Raw genomic sequence first — 26,850 nt, forward strand, 5'->3', positions numbered from 1 at the left:
CCCACTGTGGAGAAAGGATGTGAATATTGGTGGCAATGAATGTTGGATGGAGGACCTTCTTTTCTCATTTTGTTGTGTCTGCAGTCTTAGGTCAACTCTGATTGTGAAAACAAATGCATACAAATCCTAGAGGATCTAAATGTAAAGGTTGTTTTATTAGTTTTCTGCTCTGCATTTTTAGACAGTGCAGCTTGCTTACAGTTTCCTGCACCTGGTAAGCTTTTTTGTAAATACCCATCCACCTTCAAATCTAATTGTGAAGAGTCTCGCTTGGTCTCCCTTCCCATTTGACATTCACTTCACAGTAACTCCTGTTCTCTGCAGTGAGAGGCAGTTGAAGTAGCTTCTTCATGTAAGTGTTATTCTAGTTTATTACTCTGCCACATCAAGATGGTGATGATTTTCATAATTAAAATGAGAGAGGTTTTTTTCTCATTGTTGCTTCCAGCCCTAGAAATAGATCTTGGAAAAAGCAAGTGAACATTCAATTTGTAATAGTATCTTTATGTCTGACTTTGAACAGTACTGTTCTCCTTAATCTCAAACATTTAGGGTGGTTTTTTTTTTGAATAAATTATTTACTAGGTCTCTAACCAGTATCACCTAAAGTCACAAGAAATATGTTGCTTAATGTTTCTATATCAAACATAAACTGTGGTATCACTGCATCATCATGGCATCAGCCTTATTAGGAAATAGGTGGCTTTCCAAAATCCTGTGCTCAATGCAAAAATAAGACTTGTTGTACTGGTTCCTGCATCATGGAAGAAGACAGGAATTATTCAGATATTGTAAACAGCTGAACCTGTCAGACAAGCACTTCATGTGAGTTAACATCCAGCTTAGCATGGGAAAACAGTATTACTTCCCTCTTAATTAAATTACCTATGATGCTCTCCTTTGCCTTCCCATTGACTTAGAGAATGCCTTGGAAAATAGGACAAAGGAAATCTATGCTAGTATCTTTAAAGGAGATCTAAAAGCTAAGGGAGACTGGGATTACAGGGGAGCCTGCTTAAAAATTACTTTCATAGTTTATTAACTCTTTACCACTCAGCTCCTTGTGTTGAAATTTTAGAAACCTTTTCTTTTCCTGAGACTTTGGAAATAGAGTAGGATATTCAGAAATGGTCTTAGCTTCAGGAAAAGACTAGGTTTGTTGCTGGGCAAATCCACTTGTGGCAATTGCTCTGTAATAAATTGATATTCAAAGCTGTGGGCTTGGTGAAGGTTTCTGTAAGCACTCTGCTCTGTCCTTACACATCTTACTTTTTCTCGAGGCTTGGCAAAGAGGAGATCTAAATATGATGCATAAACTGGATTCTTCATCTGGTTTCTAACTCTGCTCTTGGCTATCATGCTTTGCTGTCTCTACTGTTGTGTTTCCTTGTGAGGCTTTGTGAACCGAAAACTTCATTTTGTACCAATCAGCAATGCCACAGTGCTATTGCTTATAAAGTTTTAATCCTAGGTCTGAGAAGAAAAGAAAGTCAAACTGAATAGCTTCCCCTGAGCCACTGACACATGCTTTTATAAGGAATAAAATAGCACAAAAGGTTATAGAGCAGTGTAGTTGCTTATTTACATGTAAAAAATAAACCATATCTTCTATGCTTATTTTTCTTCACTCACCTGTTTTTGAGGTGTTGTAAGGTTTAAAGTACTTTATGTATTTGTTTACTATTATAACTGTTGTATTCAACTGTAGCTAAAAATCTAGGTTGTCACAAAGCAAGTCTCAAGAAAATAAGAAATTAAAGAGTAATTCTAATAGTCTGTAATTTAATTTCATGAATAAGGGTTGAGAACATGAGACTAACAAAATCAGTGTAGTCTGCCTAAAAATACCAAACAAGCTGTTTGTAAAGAAAAAAAAAAAAAAAAGCTGATTCCTGATATAATAAAATTCTTAGTAAATACAGCATTCTGAAGTATAGTCAGTATTCTGATTGTGGTTAATAAGTCAGTACTCTGAGCCTTTGTGTTAATTTAGCTCTTTTCCTGGGAATTTCTTCTCAAATCCAGTTCTTCTGGAAGGCTTATAGAGAAAATAACTATTCTTCTGGATTATTTTGTCTTAAAGTATTTGAAGGGGTAGGGTAGTAACAAATTCTCTTTTGAATGGATGTTACGCTTGCAAATCATTCCTGCTCATTTAATAATTTCTCAATAAGTTTTCCTTAATTGTGGGGAAAAAAACCAAGACTAAACTGAATTTGGAAACAAGTAAATATTTACATTTTAGAACACAACATTGAAACTTGAAACTGAAAAAGAGCAAGTTCTTCTGACTGACTGCAATCATTATGTTTCAGGCGCAGATAGTCTTACTGGTGATCCTCATACTTGCTATTGGAGATTTTGTCATAGGAACATTTATTCCTTTGGATAGCAAGAAGCCTAAAGGTTTCTTTGGTTATAAAGGTATGTTGGAACATTTAAGTATTGTAAACAGTGTGTTGTGGAGGAGAGGAGACATGCTGTCATAGTTAAATCAAACAACTAAAATATCTTATGAGTCCTATTTGAGACTAAGAGACTTAAATAGGACTATTTAAGATACAGATTTTTTTCAAATGTATGCAGTTTTATTCCTTAAAACTACTGGGCCAAAGCTTGGTCCTGCCTGCGTAATGATGAATAGATTACATTTTTAAAAGCTGGTTGATTGTGGAAGTGCTTTTTTTCGTTTGAAAAGCTATTGAAGTTTACTGTGTTGTCTTTTGAGTTAGTGATGAATTAGAACTGATGTTCTAAACTTAATTTTAAGGTCATACAGCTATGAGTTAGGTTTTTCATGGGCCTAAAAATGGCTGAAATAGGCTAATTCTTTAGCTTCTGTGTGAATATTAATAGCCTTTAATCTTCTTCTACAGCTGAAATATTTATGGAAAATTTTGGACCAGATTTTCGAGATGAGGAAACTTTCTTTTCTGTATTTGCTATTTTCTTCCCTGCTGCAACTGGCATACTTGCTGGTGCAAATATCTCAGGTGATCTCGCGGTGAGTAGCAAATTAACAAATGTTGTTCACGAGCACCGAGTGTATATTTATTTCTGTTATCACTGTCCACTGACATTTTTCTTTCAGGATCCTCAGTCAGCAATACCTAGAGGAACGCTGTTAGCCATCTTAATTACTACATTGGTTTATGTAGGAATTGCAGTATCTGTAGGTAAGAAGAAAACATTTTAAACTTTATTATTTCACATTCACTCCGAGGATGTGTTTTGATATGGTTTATGTAATGCATAATGTAAAGTCACTATGTGATTGACTTTTCATGCATGGGAAACTAATAGGCAGAGATTTGTAGTTTTCACTGTTGAAGGTTCGATTTTCTCTTGATTTTATAACTTCCTAAAATGAGTGATCTGGCTAAAATGAGCAGACTAGGGACTGCTCATTTTAGCCAGATCACTCATAAAAAACCCCTTCATTTGAATGTTTCCTAATTTGTTTTAGTTATTTGTTAAAAGATTTACATTATAGCAGTGGATAATTAGAAAATTATAATAAAAGTAATTCTAAAATAATTAGAAAAGTGTGTTTCCAAAAAAATATCAACACAACGAAGTTGAAGTCAGCAACTTATGGTAGTCAGCGACTTACCTGAATTGTGAGAGGATCAAACAGTTCTCTGGTGAGAATTCATGAGCAGTAATTCCCTAGCAGAAGGAGGAGAGAAAGTAATAACTTCATTTGGCCAACACACTTAGTGGAAGTGCTGTTGTGTTGGGACAACAGTCTGTAATTTTCATGTGGAGAGAGAGAGAGAAGAAACAATCATAGACTCATCTGAGCCTTGCATGATCTCTCTTCCTGGTCTTCCAACAGTTGTTTGAAACTGTGTAGAAGTTGCCTTGGGTTTTGATGGTCTAGGTCAGATTTGCTTTGGAGCTTTGGATCTGTGGTGAACCAGGTTTTTCCCACCCAGAAAATTATTCTAGCAACCTTAAGAACATAAGTTTCTAATCATATCTTATGTATTTTTTGCCTATGATTGGAAATGTTTCTATTCATGTCACTTAAGTGAGTTTCTGGCAAGAGTAATCAATATTCTGATATGAAAGACCTTACTTTATCTTAGCTGTTCTGCCTTTTGAATGAAATTCTCATTTATAAAAATACCGTTGATCTTAACCACTAATGGTATTTCCTTTGCAGAGATACCAGTCTTGCAAGTCTGCCTCTGTTGGCTAACACTGCTGTAGCTCTGCCAAATAGTTTCTCTGTAGTGATTGCACTTTATGCAGAATAATGACCTACACTTGCTTCTTAATTCGATTGACCACACAGACCTCTGTTACCATATTTGAATACTTGAGAACTTGAAATTTCATGAGAGTAAAATGCATATTAATATTCATTTGTTAATGGAATACTTTGATCATCTTTCAAACATGAAAAGGGTAATTTTCATATTGAAAGAAACAGTTTACAAAACCAACTGAACATGAAATTGACACATCAGAAATGCCCTGCCTGTGTTGCCTCATTTAAGTTACACTTAGAATTCTGCTAGTCAGAAATGGTGAGTTCTATTGCAGAAGCTGGACATTATGAAATGAGTGTAATTTAACTTTGGGTTTTTTTTGTTGTTGGTTTTTTTTTTGTTTTTTTTTTTTTTTTGGGGGGGGGGGGTTTGGCATTGGATTAGGAACTGGGCAAATACAAATACTTTTATTCCTTTCCCTGCATACTATTTCTCACCCTAAGTTTCTGGAGTAGTAAGTTTCTAGAGTAAAAACCAGGGAAGCTCAAATAAAACCTCCCAAACTTCTGAAAAAGGTTAAAACATACTTTCTGTACACAAGAAGAACTAATTACTGAGGGGCTAACTAGCTGCTTGTAATACCGGAGAAGATAAGCACTCTCAAATTAAGTCCACAGGACTCAGGCAGTATCTCTGGAATCCTTGCTGGTTGCATGTGGTTAGGTTAACTTGACATAGGTGGTCTGTTAACCTTCTCAGACTTACAGCATGGCAAATCTTAATTTGATCTTGGCCAGGAATGTGTTTATAGAAGCCTATGAAAAGATGAAACCCTATCTTCTACAGAAAATATGACCTAGAGGTTCATAAGGAAAATGTAGCCAGAATCCTATAAATGTTTTCTGAATGGAGATTAAAGTGTCTGAACCCTTAATTATTTATCTAAGCATCTTTTGCTGAGAATGGGGTCTGCCCACCTAGCTTCTGTTCTGCGTTGTCTCATAGTAAGACTTAGATGATGTATGTTTTTTCATAATACCATTGTCCCTTTCTGTTGTACTTTGTGTATGAAAAATCTGCCAACTATTTGGATCTGACCTATTAAAAAGGGAATCAAGGAAGAAGAGGGCTGCTAAAGTGCACTGTAGCTATTTAATGGGTTGCTCAGCTTAATGGGTCTCTCCACTTAATGGGTCTGGCACTGCAGTATTACGAACAAGTTTACCTACAAATAGTTCAGCTATTACGTGTATTGTCACATCTTTTTCTACACTGCTTGAATGGCTCAGGCAAATACTTGCACAATGTAAGAGAAGAAACTTTCTTCTCATGCAGGGTTTCAGTCCCATTTAAAAGAGAACATCAACAACAACAACAAAGCCAACCCTTCCACATACACACAAGAAAACTCTGACAGGTTATCAACATAGGATCAACAGGAATCGCTATTTGGGAAACTTAAGCTTGCAGTACATTTGTGTCCTCTTTCTGATTTTGCAAGTAATTAATTTTGGTCCACAACACTCATATTTTTTTGTTCCCAGGACCTCCTGATAATTCAAGTTTGTAAACCACCATATTGGCTAATGGTTCTGTAAACTTCTCTTTCTCACTCCTTATTTAATTACTGTTCCTGGAAATATTTGCTGGTGTCCAAACAACCTCAGCCATAGATTGTTAAATAATATTTGGCTGTAGTTTTTTGTTCTTCAAGACAAACAGCCTTGAAAACTTGAGGGTTTTTTTACTACTTTTTAGTTTTTCTTAGTACTTACGGGCTGAAATGCTGTATCTTCAACACTTGACCAGTGGAATTAAAAATAATCACTTAAGGCATCAGTATAAGTGATAAGGTTAATTGTAAAAAATATGGTTGGGTTGGGACTATGTTGCTTTGTTTTTCACAAGTAAAACAACTTAAAATACCGCACTCAAATAAGGTATGTCTTGTTTGAGTGCTGAAAAATGGCTTGCAACAGGCTTTCATGACAGACTCACTAATATTTGTGAATATCTGAGCCATACTCACTGGAAAAGCATTAAGTACAATACTATGCACACCTGTCTACATACATCTGTAAATGCACTACAAAAATACCTTTCTCTAGGAAAACTTGACAGAGAGAGTATAAAATCAAGTGACGATGCATGCTGCTAACTTGAGTTAAAGAGCTACATGGAGAATATGAATCAGAGAAGTGATGTGTTGAGCTGGAATTGTACTGTTAAACTTTTGATGTTATTGTCCTCTGTGCTAAAATTTTCTTTTTCAAACTAGGCTCAGATTTATTAAAAAATTGATGATAATTTCAGGCAAGGGAACTGAGCTTGATACATGTCCCTAACTTCAGGTACAGTCTGGTAATTATTTTTTTTAATGATTGTGTCTATTCTAGGTTCCTGTGTTGTTCGAGATGCCACAGGGAATGTTAATAACACCATTGTCACTGAGCTAACAAATTGCACTACTGCGGCTTGCAAATTAAACTATGATTTCTCATCCTGTCAGACAGGATGTCATTATGGGCTGATGAACAATTTCCAGGTATAAAACTTTCTCATTATGTTGTTTAGCAGCTTTTGTGTTTTGTTTGCTTTATTAACCACATATTGAGGAAAATCACAGGCTAAAATTACCTGTCTCCATAAATACGAAGTTCTTCTGGAATAGTTAAGTGGTAGACTCCGGGGTTAAAAACATCTGTGCTTATATTCTAGTAATATAAGTATCTACTCTTTTTCTGAGTAAACTGCTTAGGTTAGGTGGTGGGACTGCAGCTTCCTATCTTTATATATATCTTCATGTCATGATTCAGTGAGGTGGATAGAAGTACTTACTTACTATGCATTAGAGATGCATAGTAATCATAGGTAGCCTTTATCTGTAACCCGCTTATTCTTAGAAAATACACAGACTTTTTACTTAGATATTTGTCAGAGTATCCTCTTAAGTGATAGGAATGTTGTGCATTTTCACAAAATCTGATGTTACTATGTTCAAAAGTCCTCTAGAAGCCATGGAGTCTTCAACCTAACACTTCACAGGTAATTGGAGTGTCCATGAACTGCTGGTAAGGGTTTGGAAAAAAACAAGGAAAACATACTTAATTGCTGGTTGACTTAAACTTAGAATCACAGAATCATAGAATGGCTAGGGTTGTAAGGGATCTTATAGATTATGCAGTTCTAACCCACCTGCATCGGCAGGGACACCTCCCACTACACAAGGCTGCTCAAGGCCCCAATCCAGCCTGGTCTTGAATGCTTCCAGGGATGGGGCAGCCACAGCTTCCCTGGGCAGCGTGTTCCAGTGTCTCATCACTCTCACAGGAAAGAGTTTCTTCCTAATGTCTAGCCTAAATCTCCACTCAATAGTTTTAAACTATTTTCTCATGTCCTTTCACTGTACACCAGTGCAAAAAGCCCTATCCCAGCTTTTTTTGTAGGACCCCTTCAGATCTTGAAAGGTTGCTTGGAGCCTCCTCTTCTCCAGGTTGAACAACCCCTGTTTCCTTTTTTTGCCAAACTTGCTTCTTGATTGTTCATTTGTGTCCTAAATTTTTCTAGTAAGCATACAAAAAGCTGGGTAGATATTTAAGCTGACATCTAGCAATGAAAAAGGTGTCTGACTGGGTTTTCATTAGAAGTATACATTCTCCTTATGTGTTAAGCTTCTCCTTAATGTGTTTTGGCTTACCTGCTTACCTGGGTAAAAAACCTATTTCATATGTGCTGAAATCATGTTGCAGTGCAGGTCATTCTATTAAACTAAAACATTTCTATAGTGGCATAATTAGAGTATCAGTATTCTGGTTTTGAAAAAAAATTGTATTTAGAAGCACTCCGGAATTGCTCTTGTGGAATTAATTCTGCAAAATCTAATGACTCTCCTCATGTGTTTAATGCCTAAAGAACATAGTATGTTATCACATCTGAGAATAGCACAGAACTGGTTTCATCTGATTGCATCTTCTTCTTTGAATCATAACTTTGGTGAGGTTGCCTACCATAGATGTAGTTCTAGTAAATTAGTCTTTAATATTCTAGTTTCTTAGCATTTAAAGAGTACTTGTATGTCCAAAGTAATTCTTGCTTTTCCCTGGAAAAACTAGGAGTATGCAAAGAAGAAAACAACTTTCAAGGCCAGGCGCTGCACAGAGAATGCAGTGCCCCTCATACCTCCTCCCTTTTTGTTGAGGTTTTGAAATCTTCATCAGGAAGACTGCATAGCATCTCTGGGCAACCTGCCATAGTGCCCTTTTCTGTGGAATTTGTTTTTTTTAATACTCAATTGGCCTCTTCCTTGCTATTTGTTTTTTTGTCTCTTCTCACAGCTTCTGCTGTGCGTTTCTAAGAGTCTGATTTTGTCTTCTCAAAAGATGTCAGAAGGAAATGGTTACATGAGAGGCTGTCTACCTATAGGTAAAATGTTAACATTTTCTAGCAGCCCTATTCTCAGCTTAGAAGCTCCAAATGGCAGCTGTGAGGAGAGGTGGTGTTTTTTTTTTAAAATGCAACTCATGGGGAGGGGTATATCCAAGCTTGTATTTCTCAGGCTCTTCATACGTATGTAACCTCTTTTTATAGATTAAATGAGTGAGAATAAGTACTTCACAACAGAAATTAATCCCTAAAGTGAGCAGAGAGTGTTGTATTTCGTAGAATCATAGAATACCACGTTGGAAGGGACCTCAATGACCTCATCTGGCCCAACCTTACTAGGTAGGAGCATCATTTATATGATATGACCCAGCACCTTGTCAAGCTTAGACTTAAAAGTGTCTAGTGTTAGGGAACCCATCGCTTCCCTGGAGAGGTTATTCCAATGATCAGCTGTTTTCCCATAAAAAATTTTCTTCTGATGTCAGGATCTCCCTAGGAGTAACTTGCACCCATTCCCATTATCTTCTCCATGTGACTCCCTGTAAAAAGGAGTACAGTAGATACTCCTCATATGGTAGATACCCTGTTCTCGTGATCATAGTGGCTCTGCGCTGGACTCTCTAAAGTGGTTCCTTGTCCTTCATGTACTGAGTAACCCAGAATTGGATGCAGTAGTCCAGGTGGGGCTTCATCAGGGCAGGGTAGAGCAGGAGGTTAACCTCCCTTGACGTGCTTGCCACATTCAGTGCACCCCAGAATGCCATTGGCTTTCTTGGCCACAAGGGCATATCGCTGACTCATGGTTAGCCTGTTGTCCACCATGACTTCCAGGTCTTTGTCTTTTCCCCCAGTGTTGCTTTCCAGCAGGTAAAACCCTAATCTGTACTGGTAGACAGGGTTGTTCTTCCCCAGATCGAGTACTCTCTGCATACTTCGAGTACTTCTGAACTTTATGAGGTTTCTCCCCCCCCAGTTCTCTTGACATGTCCAAGTCATGCTGGATGGCAGCACAGCTATCTGGTTTGTCAGCCTCCCCTCCCAGTTTTGTATCATCAGCAAACTTGCACTCTATTCCTTCGTTCAGGTCATTGATAAATATGTTGAACATATTTAGTTCAGTACTGAACCCTGAGTGACACCACAGGCCTCCAGCTGGACTCAGACTAACTGACCACCATTCTTGCAGAGCAGGAAAGTTTCGTACTGATTCTGAAAAGATTATTCTGTGCTTCTTTATTATGCTGCTACAGTTTTTTTTCTAAAATATTTGCCAGTAAAGCATTTGCACCTTTAACTTCTGTTCTAGAAATATAGTATAGGGTTAATACAAATCGGTATTTACAGCTGTAATCTTTTTTCAGGTGTAAAACTAACTTAAACCTGCGCATAGGAAGGACCGCTTAATGTTTGTGTCAGTTTTATATACCTGTGAATAAAAGCCCGTTCTACCTTTTGTTTTCAACTACAAATGTTCTTCAGGAAATTCTCTCCTTAAAAGCTTCTTCACTTCCATCTAATGCACCTGCAATTATTTAACTGTAACTTAAAAAATGGACAAATCTACATGATCTTTCTTGCCTTCCTGCAGTTTTTTCCTGATGAAATAGATGAGGCTGACACAGTAAAGGAGGCATATAATGCAGAACCTTATTCTGACACATTGTGCTTGAAAAGAACCATACTGGATTTGGTCAACTGACTGAAAACATAAGCTTTTTCAAGATGGTATCAAATTCTTAAAGACTGGCTGACAGACAGATTAGGCTTATGTTTCATAAATAAAAGTACTCTCAATACTATAATTCTTTTAATACATAGTTCTGTATCTTAATTCACTTGATGCCTTTAAAGCTCGATTCAGCTATGTTATGGGAAATAATCAGCAGAGTAGTAGAAGGGGGTCTTCAGGTTACATGGCAGTTAGACAAAATGCTTTGTTTCTAAATTGTGAAGTTTTTTAAAATTATTTTTATGTAATGTCTTCACCACAGTATTCTTCTACACCATGGTTACTTAGCATTTATAATTTTGTTATCCATCCAGTCTACCAAGAATTGCATATTCTGTTTCACTTGGGTTGGAAAGATGTCCCAGGGTATGACCTTGGGGGGGTATGAAACAAGTTTTTCCTGTCCTTATGCTTTTGAATGGGGAATGAGCCTAACAGAGCCATGGAGATGCTGAGAAAGACAATCAGCTTTCCCAAGACGTTTCCCCATTTCAGTTGTTTTGTCATTTAGGCTTTTGGAGACTGTGCTATTCAGCCGTAGGCTAGTCATAATATCATAGAATCATAAAATCTTCAGGTTGGAAAAGACTTTTGGGATCATCAAGTCCAACTATCATCCCTACTCTGCAATGTTCTCCCCTAAACCGTGTCCCCCAGCACCACATCTAAACGACCCTTAAACACATCCAGGGATGGTGACTCAATCACCTTCCTGGGCAGTCTGTTCAGTGTCTGACCATTCTTTCTGTGAAATTTTTTTTTCCTAACACCCAGTCTAAACCCACAGTGTTGCAGCTTGAATTCATTCCCTCTTATTCTTTCACTAATTAGCTGTGAGGAGAGACAGGCACCATCTTCTCTACAGTGTCCTTTCTGGTAGTCACAGAGTCGTAAGTCTCCCCTCAGCCTCCTCTTCCTCAAACTAAACTGTCCCAGCTCCCTCAGTTGTTCCTTGCACAATTTATTCTCCAGGCCCTTCACCAGCTTTGTTGCCCTCCTGTGTACTCACTTCAGCATCTTGATATCTCTCTGATACTGAGGTGCCCAAAACTGGACACGGTACTCAAGGTGTGGCCTCACTAGTGCAGGGGGACAATTGTCTCCCTACTTCTGCTGGCCACACTATTTCTAATACAAATGAGGATGCCATTGGCTTTCTTAGCCACCAGGGCACACTGCTGGCTCACATTCAGCTGCTTGCTAGTTAGAATCCTCAGGTCCTCTTCTGTGTGTCAGCTTTCCAGCCACACTTGCCCAAGCCTGTAGCGCTGCATGGGGCTGTTATGGCCCAAGTGCAGGACCTGGCACTTGGCCTTGTTGAAGTTCATACTGTTGACATTGGCGCATCCATCCAGTCTATCCAAATCTCTCTGTAGAGCCTCCCTCTCCTCATGCAGATAAACTCTCCTGCCTAAGTTGGTGTCATCTGCAAACTTACTGATGATACACTCTACGTTCTTACCAAGATCATCAATAAGGATGTTAAACAGAAATGGTCCCACCAGTGAGCCCTGATGAATGCCACTTGTGACCTGCCGCCAGCTGGATTTAACTCCGTTGATTGCCTCTCTTTGGGCCCTTCCACCCAGCAGATGTTTGATCTAACAGATTACATGCTCATCCAGGCCATGAGCAGTGAGGTTTTCTATAAAAATTCTATGGGGAACAGTGTCAAAAATGCATTCTGAAAATCTGGATAAACAACATCCACAGACTTGCCCTCATCCAGTAGCCAGATCATCTTGTCATAGAGGGAGATCAGGTTCATCAGGCCAGATCTGCTTTCATAAACCCATGCTGACTGGGCCTGATCCCTCAGTTGTCTTCTATATGACTTGTGATGGCACTCAAGATGATCCTCTCCATTACCTTCCCTGAAACCAAGATCAGACTGATAGATCTGTAGTTTCCCAGATCCTCCTTTCTGCCTTCCTGGTAGGTGGCTGTTACATCTGCTACCCTCCAGTCCATTGGGACCTGCCCAGTTATCCAGGATTTCAAGTAAATGGAAAGTGACTTTGCAAGCACATCTGCCAACTCTCTCAACACCCTACAGTGTAACCCATCTGGCCCCATAGATTTGTGGGGTACAAGTGGTGTAGCATGTCACTGACCACTTGCTCTTTAATTGTGATAACCTCATTTTTCATCCCCTCCCTGTCTCCTAGCTCATGTGGCTGGGCATCCAGGGAACAGCTAGTTCAGCTGATAAAAGACTGAGGCAAAGCAGGCTTGAGTGCCTCAGCTTCTTACTCATCTTTTATTACTATGCTTCCCTCTGCATCTAATAAAGGATGAAGATTTTCCCTAATCCTCCTTTTGTTGTTAATGAGTTTACAGAAATATTTTTTATTATCCCTAACAGCCGTAGCTGGGTTGAACTCAAGTAGTACTTTGGCTCTCCTAATTTTCTCTTTGCATAGTTTCACTACATCTTTATAGACTTCATGCGAGACCTGCCCCCTCATCCAAAGGTCACAGACTCTTCTTTTGTTCTTGAGGTCAGCTCAAGGTCCCTAATTAGCCAGCCTGGTCTCCTTTCCCTCCTACTTGTTTTTCAGCACACTGGGACAACTTGTTTCTGTGCCTTTAAGACTTCTTTCTTGAGTCCAGCCTTCCTGGACTCATGTCCTTCAGGGAAGCCTCACAAGGGACTTGTCAATCAGTCTTCTGAACGAGTCAAAGTTTACCATGAGCCTAAGATGGCAGTTTTACTAACGCCACTCCTTTTTTGTCCCAAGGATTGAAAACTCAATTATCTCATAATCACTGTGCCCTAGATAGCCTCCAACCTTTACTTACCCCCCAGGTTCTTCCCTGTTCACAAGAAGCAGGTCCAGAAGGGCACCCTCCGTAGTCAGCTCACTTAACCAGCTGTGTGAGAAACTTATTCTCCATATATTCCAAGAACCTCTTGGATTGTTCCCTCTCATAGAATCATAGAATTGCTCAGGCTGGAAAAGACCTTCAAGATCATCAATTTCAGCCTTGTCCTAACCCCACTACTCTGTTCCTGATGACCCACCACTAAACTGTGTCCCCAGGCACCACATCCATATGATTTTCAAACATACTTGGGGATGGAGACTCAACCACCTCTCTGGGGAGCCTGTTCCAGTGCTTAACAACACTTTCTGTATAGAAGTTTCTCCTGATATCCAACCTAAATCACTCCTGATGCAACATGAATCCATTTCCCGTTGTCCTGTCATCTGTTACCAATGAGAAGAGACCAACCCCACTCTCACTACAACTTCCTTTCGGGTGTTTATAGAGTGATAAGGTCTCCCCTCAGCTTCCATTTCCCCAGACTATACAGCCACAACACCCTCAGTTGCTCCTCATAAGGGATGTTTTTCAAACTCTTAGCTAGCTTTGTTCCCCTTCTTTGGACTTGCTCCAACAAATCTTGCTCCAAATTTTGCTCAACACAAAAAGGACATTGAGGTGGGGTTCAAAATTGAACACAGTACACAAGGTGGGGCCTCACTGGTGCCGAGTACAGGAGCAGGATTACTTCCCTAGTTCTGCTGGTCACACAATTTCTGATACAAGCCAGAATGCCGTTGGCTTTCTTGGCCACCTGGGCACATTGCTGGCTCATATTCAGCTGACTGTCAAATCAATACACCTTTTCTGCCAGGCAGCTTTGCAGCCACTCTTCTCCAGGCCTGTAGCATTGCCTGGGGTTGTTCTGACCAAAATGCAAGACCCAAGACGTGGCCTTACTGAATTTTGTGCAGTTGGTCTTAGCCCAATGATGCAGTCTGTCCAGGTGCCTCTGTAAAGCCTTTCTACCATCCATCAGATGGACACTCCCTCCCAACTTGGTGTCATATGTGAACTTCCTGAGGTTGTATTCACTCCCTTCATCAAGATCATTAATAAAGATATTAAATAGGAGTGACCCCAGCACTGAGCCCTGGACTTAACTCCATTGACCCCAACTCTTTGGGCTTGGCCATCCAGCCAGTGTTTAACCCATGCAAGCCATGGGCAGCCAGCTCTTCCATGAGGATGTTATGGGGGAAAGTGTCAAAAGCTTTACAGAAGTCCAGGTAGACTACATCCACAGCCTTTCCCTCATTTGCTGTGTAGGTCACCTTGTCATAGAACAAGATCAGATTTGTCAAGCAGGATCTGCCTTCCATGAACCCATGTTGACTGGGCCTTATTGTCTGGTTGACCTTTAGCTGATCAATGACCTCTTTTGGGATTATCTGTTCCATGACCTTCCCTGGCACTGAGGTGAGACTAACAGGTCTGTAGTCTCTTTCTGGCCTTTCTTGAAGATGGGGTCATGTTTGCCAGTCTCCGGTCCAATGGGGCATCCCCAGTTAGCCAGGACTTCTGAAAGATGATGGAGAGAGGCTTGGCAACCACATCAGCCAACTCTCTTAGCACTCTAGGATGTAAACCATCTGGCCCATCAATTTATGAGTGTCTAGCTTATGAAGCAGGTCCATAACCATTTCCTCATGGGTTACATAGGGCCTAATCTGTTCCCCAGGCCTGTCTTATATCTTAAGGGACTCTATTGCCAAGGAACAACTAGTCCTGCTATTAAAGACTGAGGCAAAGAAAGTATCAGATATCTTATCCTTTAAGCCTTGGTCACTGTGTTTCCCTCTGCATCTGATACAGGGCAGATTCTCCCTAGCTCTCCTCTTGTTGATATATTTATAGAAACATTTATTGTTTTTTCACCACAGTGGCCAAGTTTGGTCCAGTTGGCCCCTTGCCCTTCTGATATTTTCTCTACACATCTTGACTATATCTTTGTAATCCTCATAAGGTACCTGTCCTCTCCTCCAAAAACCATGAACTTTGTTTCTGAGTTCCAGCCAAAGCTCTGTGTTCAGCGAGGCTAGTCTCTTTCCTCATTGGCTCATCTTTCATGATTTCGGGATGGTCAGCTCCTGCACCTCTATTATTACCTTAAAGTATGACAAGGTGTCTGGGGCTCTTATTTCCTCTAGAACTGCATCCCAGGGGACTCTATCAACCATGGTCTGGAAGTGATCGAAGTCTGCTCTCCTGAAGTCCAAGGTGGCAGTTCTGGAGAGTCCCCTCCTTGCTTCACTGAAAATCAAAAACTTTATCATTTTGCAGTCACTTTGCCCAAGATGGCCTTCAACCATTACATCTTTAACAAGACCTTCTCTGTTAACAAACAGCAGTTCCCAGGGTGTGCTTCCCCTTGTTGGCTCCCTCACCACCTGCAACAAGTAGTTACCTCCTACACATTCTAGGAACCTACAGGACTGTTCTCCCTCTTCTGTATTATATTCCAGCAGATACCTGGGAAGTAGAAGTCCCCCATGAGAACAAGAGGTAGACTCCTTGAGACCTTGCCCAACTGTCTATAAGTACCTTATCCACCTCTTCATCCTGGTTGGGTGGTCTGTAGTGTACTCCCATGATGATGTCTATCTTACTGACCTTTCCCTTGATTCTAACCTGTAAGTGCTCATCCTTGTCATCACCGTCATTAATTAATAGGCAATCATACCTCCCTAGCCCCACCACCTCTCCTTCCTTGCCTTTTTCTTTTGAAAAGTTGGGCAAGGTCTCGTGGTTAGGGGAAGAATTCTGGCATTGTAGAATACTGCCATCAATTGTGGTATTCCAAAAGTGTGAGTTATCCTACCACGTTTCTGTGATGGCAACTATATCATAGTTTTCCATCAGCACCGTGGCCTCCTGCTCCCATGCAGTGTCCATTAGTGTAGATGCACTTCTGCTGGACCACCTTTTGAGAAGTCCTAATATCCTCTTAGATAATAACTCTGATGTTTCCAAAGTAACCGATCTCTCACCAGATCTTTTGTTCTTCTGGCCACAAGGAATATCATCCTCCTCCTTCACAGAGAACTGAGATTGTGAGACCTTACTAGTGCCCTGCTCTTCCGCAAGCACTGGCATGTTGCATCCAGGATCCTCTATAGTGGCCCAAGTCTCACCCCTGCCCCCTTCCTACCTTGTTTAAAGCCCTGTCCATGAACCCTGCCAGCTCCTGTCCTTGGACCCTTTTTTCCTTAAAGGATAAGCTGTACTTATCTCTAGTCAGCAGGCCTGGGTTCCTGTAAATTGAACCATGGTCAAAAAGCCCAAACCCGTGCTGGTAGCACCAGTCACATACTGATCTGCTGGCTCATCCTGACTAGTCCCTCATCATTCCCCACAACTGGAGGGATAGAGGAGAACACTACTAGTGCTCCTGATCCCTTAACCAGCCAACCCAGGGCCCTGAAGTCTCTCTTCATTGCTCCTAGACTTCTGGTAGTTACTTCATCACTGCCTACTTGAAAGATAAGTAAGGGCAGTAATCTGTGGGTTTAACTAGGCTGGGGAGTTTTTGCCATGTGTCTTTAATCCTGGCACCAGGGAGGCAGCATACTTTGCTAAGAAGTGGATCTTGTCTGCATATAGGGCCTTCCATCCCCTTTAGGAGCAATTCACCCATGACAAGGATGCGTGGATTTTTATCTGCTGAGGTTTTGATGTGAGGCACAGTCTGACTTGGCCTTGGAGGCACCTCCAAGTTTGGTGAACTATCCTCATCACCATTTGGCTCTCTTTGCAGAGCATGAATCTGTTGTTCAAGGTCACTTGGGGAGGTGGAACAGATACCCCAGGGGTGCACTTGCCGTGCCATTTATGTTGTGCAGGGACTTGCCCCTGCTCACTATGTTGCAGGACATTGCTCTCTACCAGGATGAGAGGGGGCAGGGAGAACTCTTAGCCATGAGCCTCACCAGACGGTTGAACCTGGTTCAGAGGCAAAGTCATGACACCAGTGGTCAGTCTGCCTCTCACACTCCCTGATATTCCTCTGGCTCTTGACTTCTTCCTTCAGCTGTGTAACCATCATAAGAAGATCATGTATCTGCTCACAATCTTGCACACCTCATCTGTCTACCAATCCACACTACGACAGACTCGGGCACTCTTCACGGTCACAGACCTGGCTCCCCGCATGCCTGTGGGGGACCTCCATCTGGGTTGCCACAGTCTTCCTGGCAGCAGCTTTTGCTTGAGTGGGAGCCATAATAAAACTTCTCAGATGACAACAATCCCAATTTCAGTTGCCTCCAGAGCCCACAGGTTCTCAGATTCCTGACGCTCTCCCTGCCTCGAGCGAACTGCTGCGCTGCCCGGGCCCCCCCAGTGGCTGCCTGGCCACGCCCCCACCGCGTCTGATTGGCTGAGCCACCGAGCTTCCAGGTTCCTTCTCGCGGTTCTGGACAGCTGCGTGGAGTGTCCTGAGCTCAGAAACCCCCCCGGTACCGCTCGGTCTGGCACTGAGCCCCTGGGCTTACCTCTGGTTTTTGCTGTCGTTGCCTCTGCAGGTCACCAGACCGCTGTGCTGTACTCCCAGCAGATACCTGGGAGATTAAAGTCCCCTACAAGAACAACAACAATCATAGAAGCATAGAATGTTAGATTGAAAGGGACCTCAATGATTATCTGGTCCAGCACTTCTACTACTATTGTTCTTATGTTATGTCTCAGCACTCCATTGAGCTAAGACTTAAAACTTTCCAAAAATCCACCAGCTCCCCTGGGAGACCATTCCAACATCTGACTGTCCTCATAGTGAGAATTTTCCTATTGTGTTCAGACAGAATCTCCCCACAAGCATCATAATAAGATCTCCCGTAAGCCTTCTCTTCTCAAATCTGAACAAACCCATTTTCTCAGCCTCTTCTCATGTGGCAGGGGTTCTAGTCCTCTAATCATCCTCATGGACCCAACTTGTCTGCATACTTCTTGTAGAGCAGGGACCAAAACTGGATGCAGTACTCCAGGTGCAATCTGACAAGCACTGAGTCAAGCAGGATGATGGCTTCTTATTGATGCAGTCCACCATCCTTTGGCAGTCCATCATGTTGGCTTTCTTTGCTGCTGCAGCACACTGTTCACTCATGTTGAGCCTATTGTCCACCAAGACCCACAGGTACCTTTACACAGGGCTGCTCTCTAGCTATGTGCGTCCCAGTCTGAACTGCACTCCTGAGTTACGTGTTCTTAGATGCTTAGATTCTACATTGAAGTTCATAAAGTTCCTGTTAGTCCTCTTACCCAAGTCTGCCTTAAGACATCCTGGAGGGTGGCTGTCTCTCTGGGATGTCAATTTCACCACTCATATGCAATTCTCTGTTTATCCAATACCTGGAGCTAAACTGAAGCAGTTGTCAGTCTCCCGCTGTGGTCCCTTTCCAGCGAAGAACAAAAATTGGGAAGAGGACAAAAGCCCCATATGTTGAAATACATAAAAATGTAGTGAAGTAAGACAACTGTCATGATTTAACAGTTTGGGTGGACTACAAACCTAGGCCAGAATTCCTCTCTGTCTCCCCCCAGAATTTCTCTTTGTCTCCCCCACACACAAAGGGAAGATAAAAGGGCAACAAAGATTGGAAACTGAAGTTTAACACAGCTCACAGGAAACGGGAGGAAAAAGAGGGAGGAGTTGCTGACTTCCTGATCTTTTATGGAGTATGGCAGGAAATGGGAGGGAATAGACCACTCCCTTTGTGTTCCGCTCTTCTCAGAGTCCGAAAAGCCCTCCTTCTTTAGTCCCTCCTGTTCAAACGGTGACATTCCACCCTTATTCCATTCCATTTCTCTTCATGCTCATTCACCTGGCGATGCCCTTTAAACAAGATTTTTGTTAGGTCCAGGCTGCAGATCCTCATCATGGCAGTTTCTCAGAGCAAGACAGATGGTACAGGGTCTGTCAGGGTTCGTGTCCTCATGTGCTGCAAACTCTTCCTGAGACTCTTGGATGCCACTGCATTATCCTGGGGAAAAAACACCTAATACCACTAACTGTATAAATAGCAATTAAACTATACAAAGTGAAACTAGATGCTCTTGGCTAGTTAGGTTCCCCTGTGGTATACAATGGACTTCCCCATCCTCCTGCATAACCCAGCAAGTGTGTCCTGGACCTTGAGCAGAAACAACCCCACAGATGGGTTTGTCTTGGTCCAAAGCAGGATAGACCCAGACAATTTTTCCCAACAGGATCTTTTCACACACAACAGGGTCTTTATTCCCATCCACTGTGGTGGTCTGATTGAGCAGGACCTGCTTGATTGATAGATCCCCTCATGTTAACTAGCCAGGTGGCTTCTGCCAGATGTATATCCCAATATTTGAAAGTCCCAGCGCCCATTTCTTTCAGGGTAGTTTTCATGAGTCATTGTAGCATTCAGTTTTTCCAGATGCTGGTGCATGATAGGGGATATGGTATATCCATCCACTCTACACCACACTCTTTAGCCCAGTTACCTATGAGGTAGTTTTTTAAATGATTCCCATTATCTGACTTGATCCTCGCTGGGGTACCATGCTGCCACACTTGCATTTCAAGCCCCAGAATAGTATGGGCAGTGGCATGAAGCACAGGGTACATTTCCAACCACCCAGTGGTTGTTTCAGCCACTGTGAGCACACAGTGCTTACCCTGGCAAGTCTGGGGGAGTGTGATGTAATAGCACAATCTGCCAGGCCTCTCCGTACTTGTATTTATACCAGCATCCCCTGTACCACAAAGGTTTTAAACATTTAACTTGTTTGATTGCTGAACATACATCACAATCATGAATACTCTCTGTAATAGTGTGTAAAGTTAAGTCCACCTCCCTGGTCACAGGCTCATTGGTATGCTGCATCTTGCCCTTGGGCACGTGAAGTGTGATGGGCCCAGTGAACTAAAAACAGTTCACCTCTGTGCTCCCAGTCTAAATCTCTGTGCTGCCTGGTCCACCTGATGGTTTTGCTGGTGTTCTTCACTAGCCCCACTCTTAGGTATGTGGGTATCCACATGCTGTACCCTTATTGTCAGTGTCTCTGATCGGGCAGTGATATCTTGCCACAGAGTGGCAGCCCAAATAGGCTTCCTCCTGTGCTGTCAGTTGTCCCATTTCCATCCCTTCAGCCACTCCCACAAGGCATTTGTTGCCATCCATGAGTTAGTGTAGAGGTAAAGCACTGTCCACCTTGCCTGTTCAGCAATGTCCAGGGCCAGCTGGATGGCTTTTACCTCTGCAGAGTGGCTGGATTCACCATCCCCCTTAGCTGCTTGAGTGACTTGTCGTGTAGGACTCCAGACTTCTGATTTCCACCTCTGCTGACTTCTTAGAAGACAGCAGGATCCATTGGTGAAGAGAGCAACTTCTTCTCATCATCTGAAAGTTAATTATACGGAGGGGCTTCTTTGGCACAGTTCACTGTCTCATCTGGTGGCATTCTGAAATCTTTACCCTCTGGCCAGTTTATAATCACCTCCATGATACCTGGATGGTCAGAGCCCCCTATTTAACCTTGCTGTGTTATCAAGGCAGTCCACTTCAGGTGGCAGCAGTGGCATGGTGTGTAGATGAGATCCTCCCCTTGAATAGTAACTTCAGAGCTGGCAGAGAGAGTACCAGGAGGAGCATTGCCTCAGCGCCAATCACTTCTGAAGCAGCTCAAACCTCTTCAAAAGCCGCCAGTATTTCTCTTTCAGTTGGAATGTAATTGTAATCTGAACCTTTATGCTTCTGGATGCAAAACCCTAGGGGTCGACTTCAAGTCTCATTGGCTGCATTCTGCCAGAGGCTCTAGGTGGGACCATTATAACCTGCAGTATAGAGCACATTTTTAATCTCCTGTCCTATTCGAGCAGGTCCAGGGCCCCTACATGGACTATCTCTTGTTTTATGTGCTCAAAGTTTTGTTGCTCTTCAGGGCCCCATGCAAAACCATTTTTCTTTAAGTGATGTCTTAAAGGGGTTTTGCAATCTGAGTGTACCTGGGAATGTGCATCATCCAAAATCCCACCGTACCCAGAAAGGTCTGCATCTCTTTCTTACTAGTGGGTGAAGACACGGTTGTAATTTTGCTGACCACATCCATAGGGATGTGCCAGCCTCCATCTTGCCATGTAACTCCCAGGAACTGGATCTCTTTGTTGGGTTCCTTGACCTTGCTTTTCTTCGTAGCAAAACCAGCTTATTGTAGTATGCAGATTACTTTCCTGCCTTTTTCAAAGACCTCTTCAGTTGTGTTACCCCATTGCAGATGGTCTGGAGCTCCACCCTTCTCCAGTGCAGCGTGGAATAGTCCATGGGAGATGGTGGGACTATGCTTCTGCCCCTGATGCAGTTGGTTCCAGGTGTTCTGGACACTCCTCCATGTGAAAGCATATTGAGACCTGCACACTGCTGCTATAAGAATGGAGAAAAATGCGTGAGCAATATCAGTAGTTGCATACCATTTGGCTGCCTTAGACTCCTGTCCATTTTTGAAGCTCCAGCATATCTGGAACAGCAGCACTCATTGATGGTGTAACTTCATTTAGACCACAGTAGTCCACAGTTAATCTCTATTCTCCATCAGGCTTCTGCACTGGCCATATCGGACTGTTTAAAGGTGAGCAAGTCTTGCTTATTGCTCCTTGGATCTCCAATTGGCGAGTAAGATTTCTTACGGGGAGCAGGGGGTCTCTGTTGGTACGATACTGGTGATGATGTAGTGTGTTAGAAGCAGTTGGTACCTGCAGTTCCTCTACCCGCATCAGACCCACCACTGAAGGGCCATCTAAAAGACCAGGCAAGGCAAACAATTGGTCAATGCCCTCAGTTTCCACAGGTACTATACCAAAGGCCCACTTACATCCTTTTGGTCCTTAAAATACCCTTTCCAGAGAAAGTCTATACTAAGCATGCATGGAGCATCTGGGCCAGACAGTGGGTCTCCCACTCATTTCCAGTCATTTCAGCCTCCACTACAGTCAGTTCTTGAGACACTTCTGTTACTCCAGAGATGGTAATAGAATCTGTCTTTTGTGATTTGATGGTAGCAAGGTGCACTGTACACCAGTGTCTACCAGGGCTCTGTATCTCTGTGCTTCTGCTGTGCCAGGCTACTGAATCCACACTGTCCAGTAAACTTGGTTACCCCTCGCCTTCACCTGGCTGGAGGTAGTGCCCCTCTACTGCTGAGTGCAGCACCCACACTGAACAGAAGGGATTGAGTGGCAAACTGGAGCCTTACTATTAGTTCCTTGACTCATAGTTGGATTGGAGACCCATCTGCTTGGGAGATTGGAGCAACCATCCTTCTGGAAACACTATCCCCAGTGGTATTACCTTATAGCTCCTGTACTCTTGCACGCAGGGTAGTGGTGGGTTTGCCATCCCATACACTCACGTTTTCACCAAGGTTTCATAGGGTCGACTGCAGAGAACTCCATGTCGAGTTCTACCTACCCTGAGCTGGCTTCCTGGGGAAGCGCCTGTTTTCGATAGCTGATACATTAATCCATTCAGGGGAACAGCAAGTGTTACTCTCTGTCTTCATCTTGTGTAACTGACCATGCAGCTTCTCAAAAGAGGTTTTCAGCTCCTCAGCTGTGCTTTTGAACTCACCAGCCGTTTTTTCCACAGCTGAGAACGAGCATGTAAGGGGTCAGAGACACTGTCTTGATACTGTCTTAGCTGACAGTTGATGATGTTTCATCATTTCTCCCAAAGACCCTTCCCCCCAAAATGTGTGAGTACATAGCAGGGGCACTCTGAGTTTTGTAAGCAGAGGCTTCCTGCAGTGGAATTTCGTCAGGAATTTGGTCAGAATCCTCAGGGGTTTCCCCATCACCATAGATGACCTGTTGAACAGCCAACTCTGTCAGATATCTGATGCCACAGTGTTCCATCTAATGTGGAGACATTTGATATGCTCCTTATAAGGATATTGGCTTTTTATTGCAGACAAAAGACGTTTCCAAAGACTTTAAGTACTGGCTTTTCTCTCAGTTACCTTATCAATGCTCCCATCTCTGGCTAACTACCCCATCTGCCATGCCTCTCTGCCCTCCAGGTCTGCCATATCTATCCTCTTGTCCCAGACACCCAGTATCTAAGCAGTCAGTGATTGACCTTCATTGTGGGCATAATCCTTTCTTAAATTTCTTATCTTTTTTGGAGACATAGATTGCACAATCATCTCAGGTTCTGAATCACTCTCCTGTGTCATTCCTGCCTCAGGCCAATTCTTCCACTGATCAGGGTTTTCTGTTGTATCTCTCTGACTCATCATCACCCCTCATGGGGTGGTTCAACTTCTTCAGATGCTTTCTGGGGGTTGTGACGGGGGTGACAGGGTCTGGTTTGGAGCCAGTAGGGGAGGTATCTCTGACAGCGGTGGCGGGAGCAGTTTTCCCACACAGATATAGAACTTAGAACCACCCCTGGAACACATTTAGGCACAATAAAAACCAAAACAAGTAATGCCAGCCATCACCAAGGCCTTGAAACTCTGGCAGGCCCAACTTGCCAGAGAAGGGAACAGAATCATTTTGCATAGTGAATGCATTCACCAAAGAGTCCCGAAACTCCCCTATCAAATTCCAAACTGAACTCATTCCCACACAGTTTTAACAGCATAGCAAAGTGTCATGGCTAGGAGGTGGATGAGTAAATACAAAAATACAGTATATAACAAGCCTTCCACCTCTGCCATTTTGAAACCCATTTTTCTTTTTTCAGTTTCCAACTTTCCAGTATTTTCAATTAAAAGAAAAATTTAAATTTGAGCCCTGCATTGGGCATCAATTATTTTGTCATGGCTTTGCAGTCAGACTACAAACCTAGGACAGAATTCCTCTTTATTCCACCCCCCCCCACACACACACACAAGGGGAAGATAAAAGGGCAATAAAGACTGGAGACTTTTGAGTTGGAAACTGAAAACTATTAGATACAGATTTAGACACAAGGGAAAAGTAATAACATCAAGGGTAAAGTAACAAAAAATACAAATATATACGTATAGAACTCTGTAGATAGCATGGGGTGAGCTGGCAGTAACAAACAGAAACACAGCTCACAGGAAGCAGGAGGAAAAAGAGGGAGGAGCTGCTGACTTCCTGATCTTTTGTAGAGTATTGCAGGAAATGGAAGGGAATAGATCCTTCCCTTTGTGTTCCACTCCTCTCAGAGTCTGAAAAGCCCTCCTTTAGTTCCTCCTGTTCAAACAATGATGACAATGAATACAAACACAAACATAAAATGTATAAGCTTGTCCTCAGGAGTATCAGAGTGAACAATAAGCCAAGAGAGCAGAGCCCCAGAAGGCAGAACTGTCCACCCTGAGCGCACCATCCTTTTTATAAAGAGCTTGGTTTAAGTGGTGGGGAGATACACCTGTTGGTCAGCTTGGGACAGCTGCCCTCGCTTAAGCTGCCAACTGGTTGAAGGTCACTAGTAGCTTGTCCTCCCTGTCTGGCTTACGATTCTGCCCTCATGAAAGTCAAATAGTAACAAAATCAAATTTATTTTTCTACCATGACTGACTTTAATTTGTCTTATGAGCCTGTGGAGACATTCACCGTTGGTTGTTTTGATCAGAAAATTAGATGGTTGGACTGTATTTTGTGTGAAAATATACGATCTTTTGTTCTGAAATAAGGATCTACTTAGATCTCTTGATTTGCATGTAGTTCATTCTTGTATATGGATGCATGATATTCAGATAGCTTGTAAGTGGATGGCATATGGTATTTTATTTTTGTATTTGAATAATGTTGCCATTCTTTTGTATAGTAAATAAAAATAAATTATTTTGCTTTCAGGTGATGAGCATGGTATCAGGATTTGCACCACTGATTACTGCAGGTATTTTTTCAGCCACCCTGTCTTCTGCACTAGCATCTCTTGTGAGTGCACCTAAGATCTTTCAGGTAAGTATGGAAGCAATGCCATTATCTTTTTAAAGAATAAATTCAATTAACTTTGAATGAAACTTTTTGAAAGGGGACTGACATTGCTGTCATGATTCATCCCAGTTCATGACAGTAGATTTGTCTAGTATTTAGCTGTTGCTTAGAATTGGACAACTATGTAAGTGTTACTAAATGTAGCTAGACCATAATTTATTCCAGATCTCTTGTTTCTGGTTAGTTCAGTGATCACTTGTGGTGTAGCTAACATTACAGGAATCTACAAACTCCTTTAGATGTTTTTTGTTGCCAGCAACAGTGGAGCACACACAAAAATAAAACATGAGTTAATTTCCCAAATTAGTCACAGAAGGAGACAGCATGTATTTTGCTTTACGTTCTTAACCATTTAATCTCATTCTTTGTTTTACACGTTCCCTTTAACTGGATAAAACTTAAGTGTACTCAAACAGTCTTTTACAGAAGCTTACTAAAAACCTTTTAGCAGGGATTTTGTTGAAAAATGAAAGTACATTTACTGCTTACTTTGGCCAAGCTTTCCACTTTCTGAAGAAAACCAGTGCAGTAATATAGAACAAAGCTTGTTCTTACAGATAGAAATTACTGAAGGATAGAATACTGGAAATGCAAAATGTCAAAATGCAAAGAGAATTCAACATAGAATTAATACATGGTGGCTATAAACCACCTTCTTTCAGGAAGATAATACGCCATAGAAGGCATCATTAGTAAGCATTAATAGGAATAATGACAGATTTTGAACAAAATGTGTGCTGACTCCTTAATTTTATTTTTTCCTAGGCTTTGTGCAAGGACAACATTTATCCAGGATTTCAGATGTTTGCCAGAGGTTATGGGAAGAACAATGAGCCATTAAGAGGATATCTTCTAACATTTTTAATTGCTCTTGGATTCATACTAATTGGTTAGTTTGAAATTATAATAAACTTCAATATACTTTTCTCCTTTACAAAGCATTCTATCCCATCTCATGACTTCAGTGTCTTAGAGGTCTAATGCACAGTTTAATTCTAAGCCAACATTCTAAATCTGTTTGAGAGTTAGTTTCTCCTATTTTAGATACAACTCTGTCTAGAACTGTAACGAATTTGAATTAAGGAGTAGCAGTACTGCACTTTTCTTAATACCCTCGGATATCTGTCTTTAGATACCATCAATCAATAAAAATACATCTTTTACTTGAAGTGGAGAGATGTTGTGTAAATGTGAATGTTGATGTCATATCTTTAATAATTGCAGTTTCAGTAACTGGTAAATTTGCACCAACAATACTTCTAAAAGTGTGGTTTTCTGTTAAGTTATGAACAGTAACTCAAGAGATGGGTGCTGATGCTGTGGTTGCTGAAAGTAAAGATGGTCTAGGTAGAATTACATATGTTCTATGTAGATGGCAAACTAACTGTGCTGTGTCCATCCAGGAGTCCTGTACCAGTGCTTTTAAACTTCTTTTCCCGGTTTGCTCTTTCATCCTTCCCCAAATCTACTTAAGGCACAGCTGTACAGGTGATGTCCCTACTGCAGAGTGCTGACTGGGAGCTTGATTACAACAGATAGAAACTCGAAGACTAGTGTGGCACATTCTGCATTTTGATAATTTTTTTTTTTTTTTTTATGAGTGAGGTGAGAGTACACATAAACATGTTTTGTACCATGCTGCCTTAAAGAAAGGAGAGCATTGGTTCTTCTGTATCTTTCACTAAAGAGGATGAACTCATCACTGTTGTGATGGTATTAGTTTGTTCACCATCCTAGTACCATTAATGCAACTT

At 41.8% G+C, this 26,850-nt stretch overlaps 1 protein-coding gene across 3 annotated transcripts in view; it reads left to right on the forward strand.

The window, feature by feature from the left end:
- The window catches only part of SLC12A2 (solute carrier family 12 member 2), a 75,077-nt gene that overhangs the window by 25,100 nt on the left and 23,127 nt on the right, over window positions 1-26,850 (forward strand). For all 3 annotated transcript variants that reach the window (XM_071731792.1, XM_071731794.1, XM_071731793.1), the window contains exons 7-12: window positions 2,316-2,424; window positions 2,877-3,004; window positions 3,092-3,176; window positions 6,614-6,762; window positions 24,953-25,060; window positions 25,862-25,985. In XM_071731792.1, coding sequence (XP_071587893.1) covers window positions 2,316-2,424; window positions 2,877-3,004; window positions 3,092-3,176; window positions 6,614-6,762; window positions 24,953-25,060; window positions 25,862-25,985 — 703 coding nt within the window. The remainder of the gene's footprint in view (window positions 1-2,315; window positions 2,425-2,876; window positions 3,005-3,091; window positions 3,177-6,613; window positions 6,763-24,952; window positions 25,061-25,861; window positions 25,986-26,850) is intronic.

The sequence above is a fragment of the Heliangelus exortis genome, chromosome Z, assembly GCF_036169615.1.
Source record: "Heliangelus exortis chromosome Z, bHelExo1.hap1, whole genome shotgun sequence".
NCBI classification, from domain to species: domain Eukaryota; kingdom Metazoa; phylum Chordata; class Aves; order Apodiformes; family Trochilidae; genus Heliangelus; species Heliangelus exortis.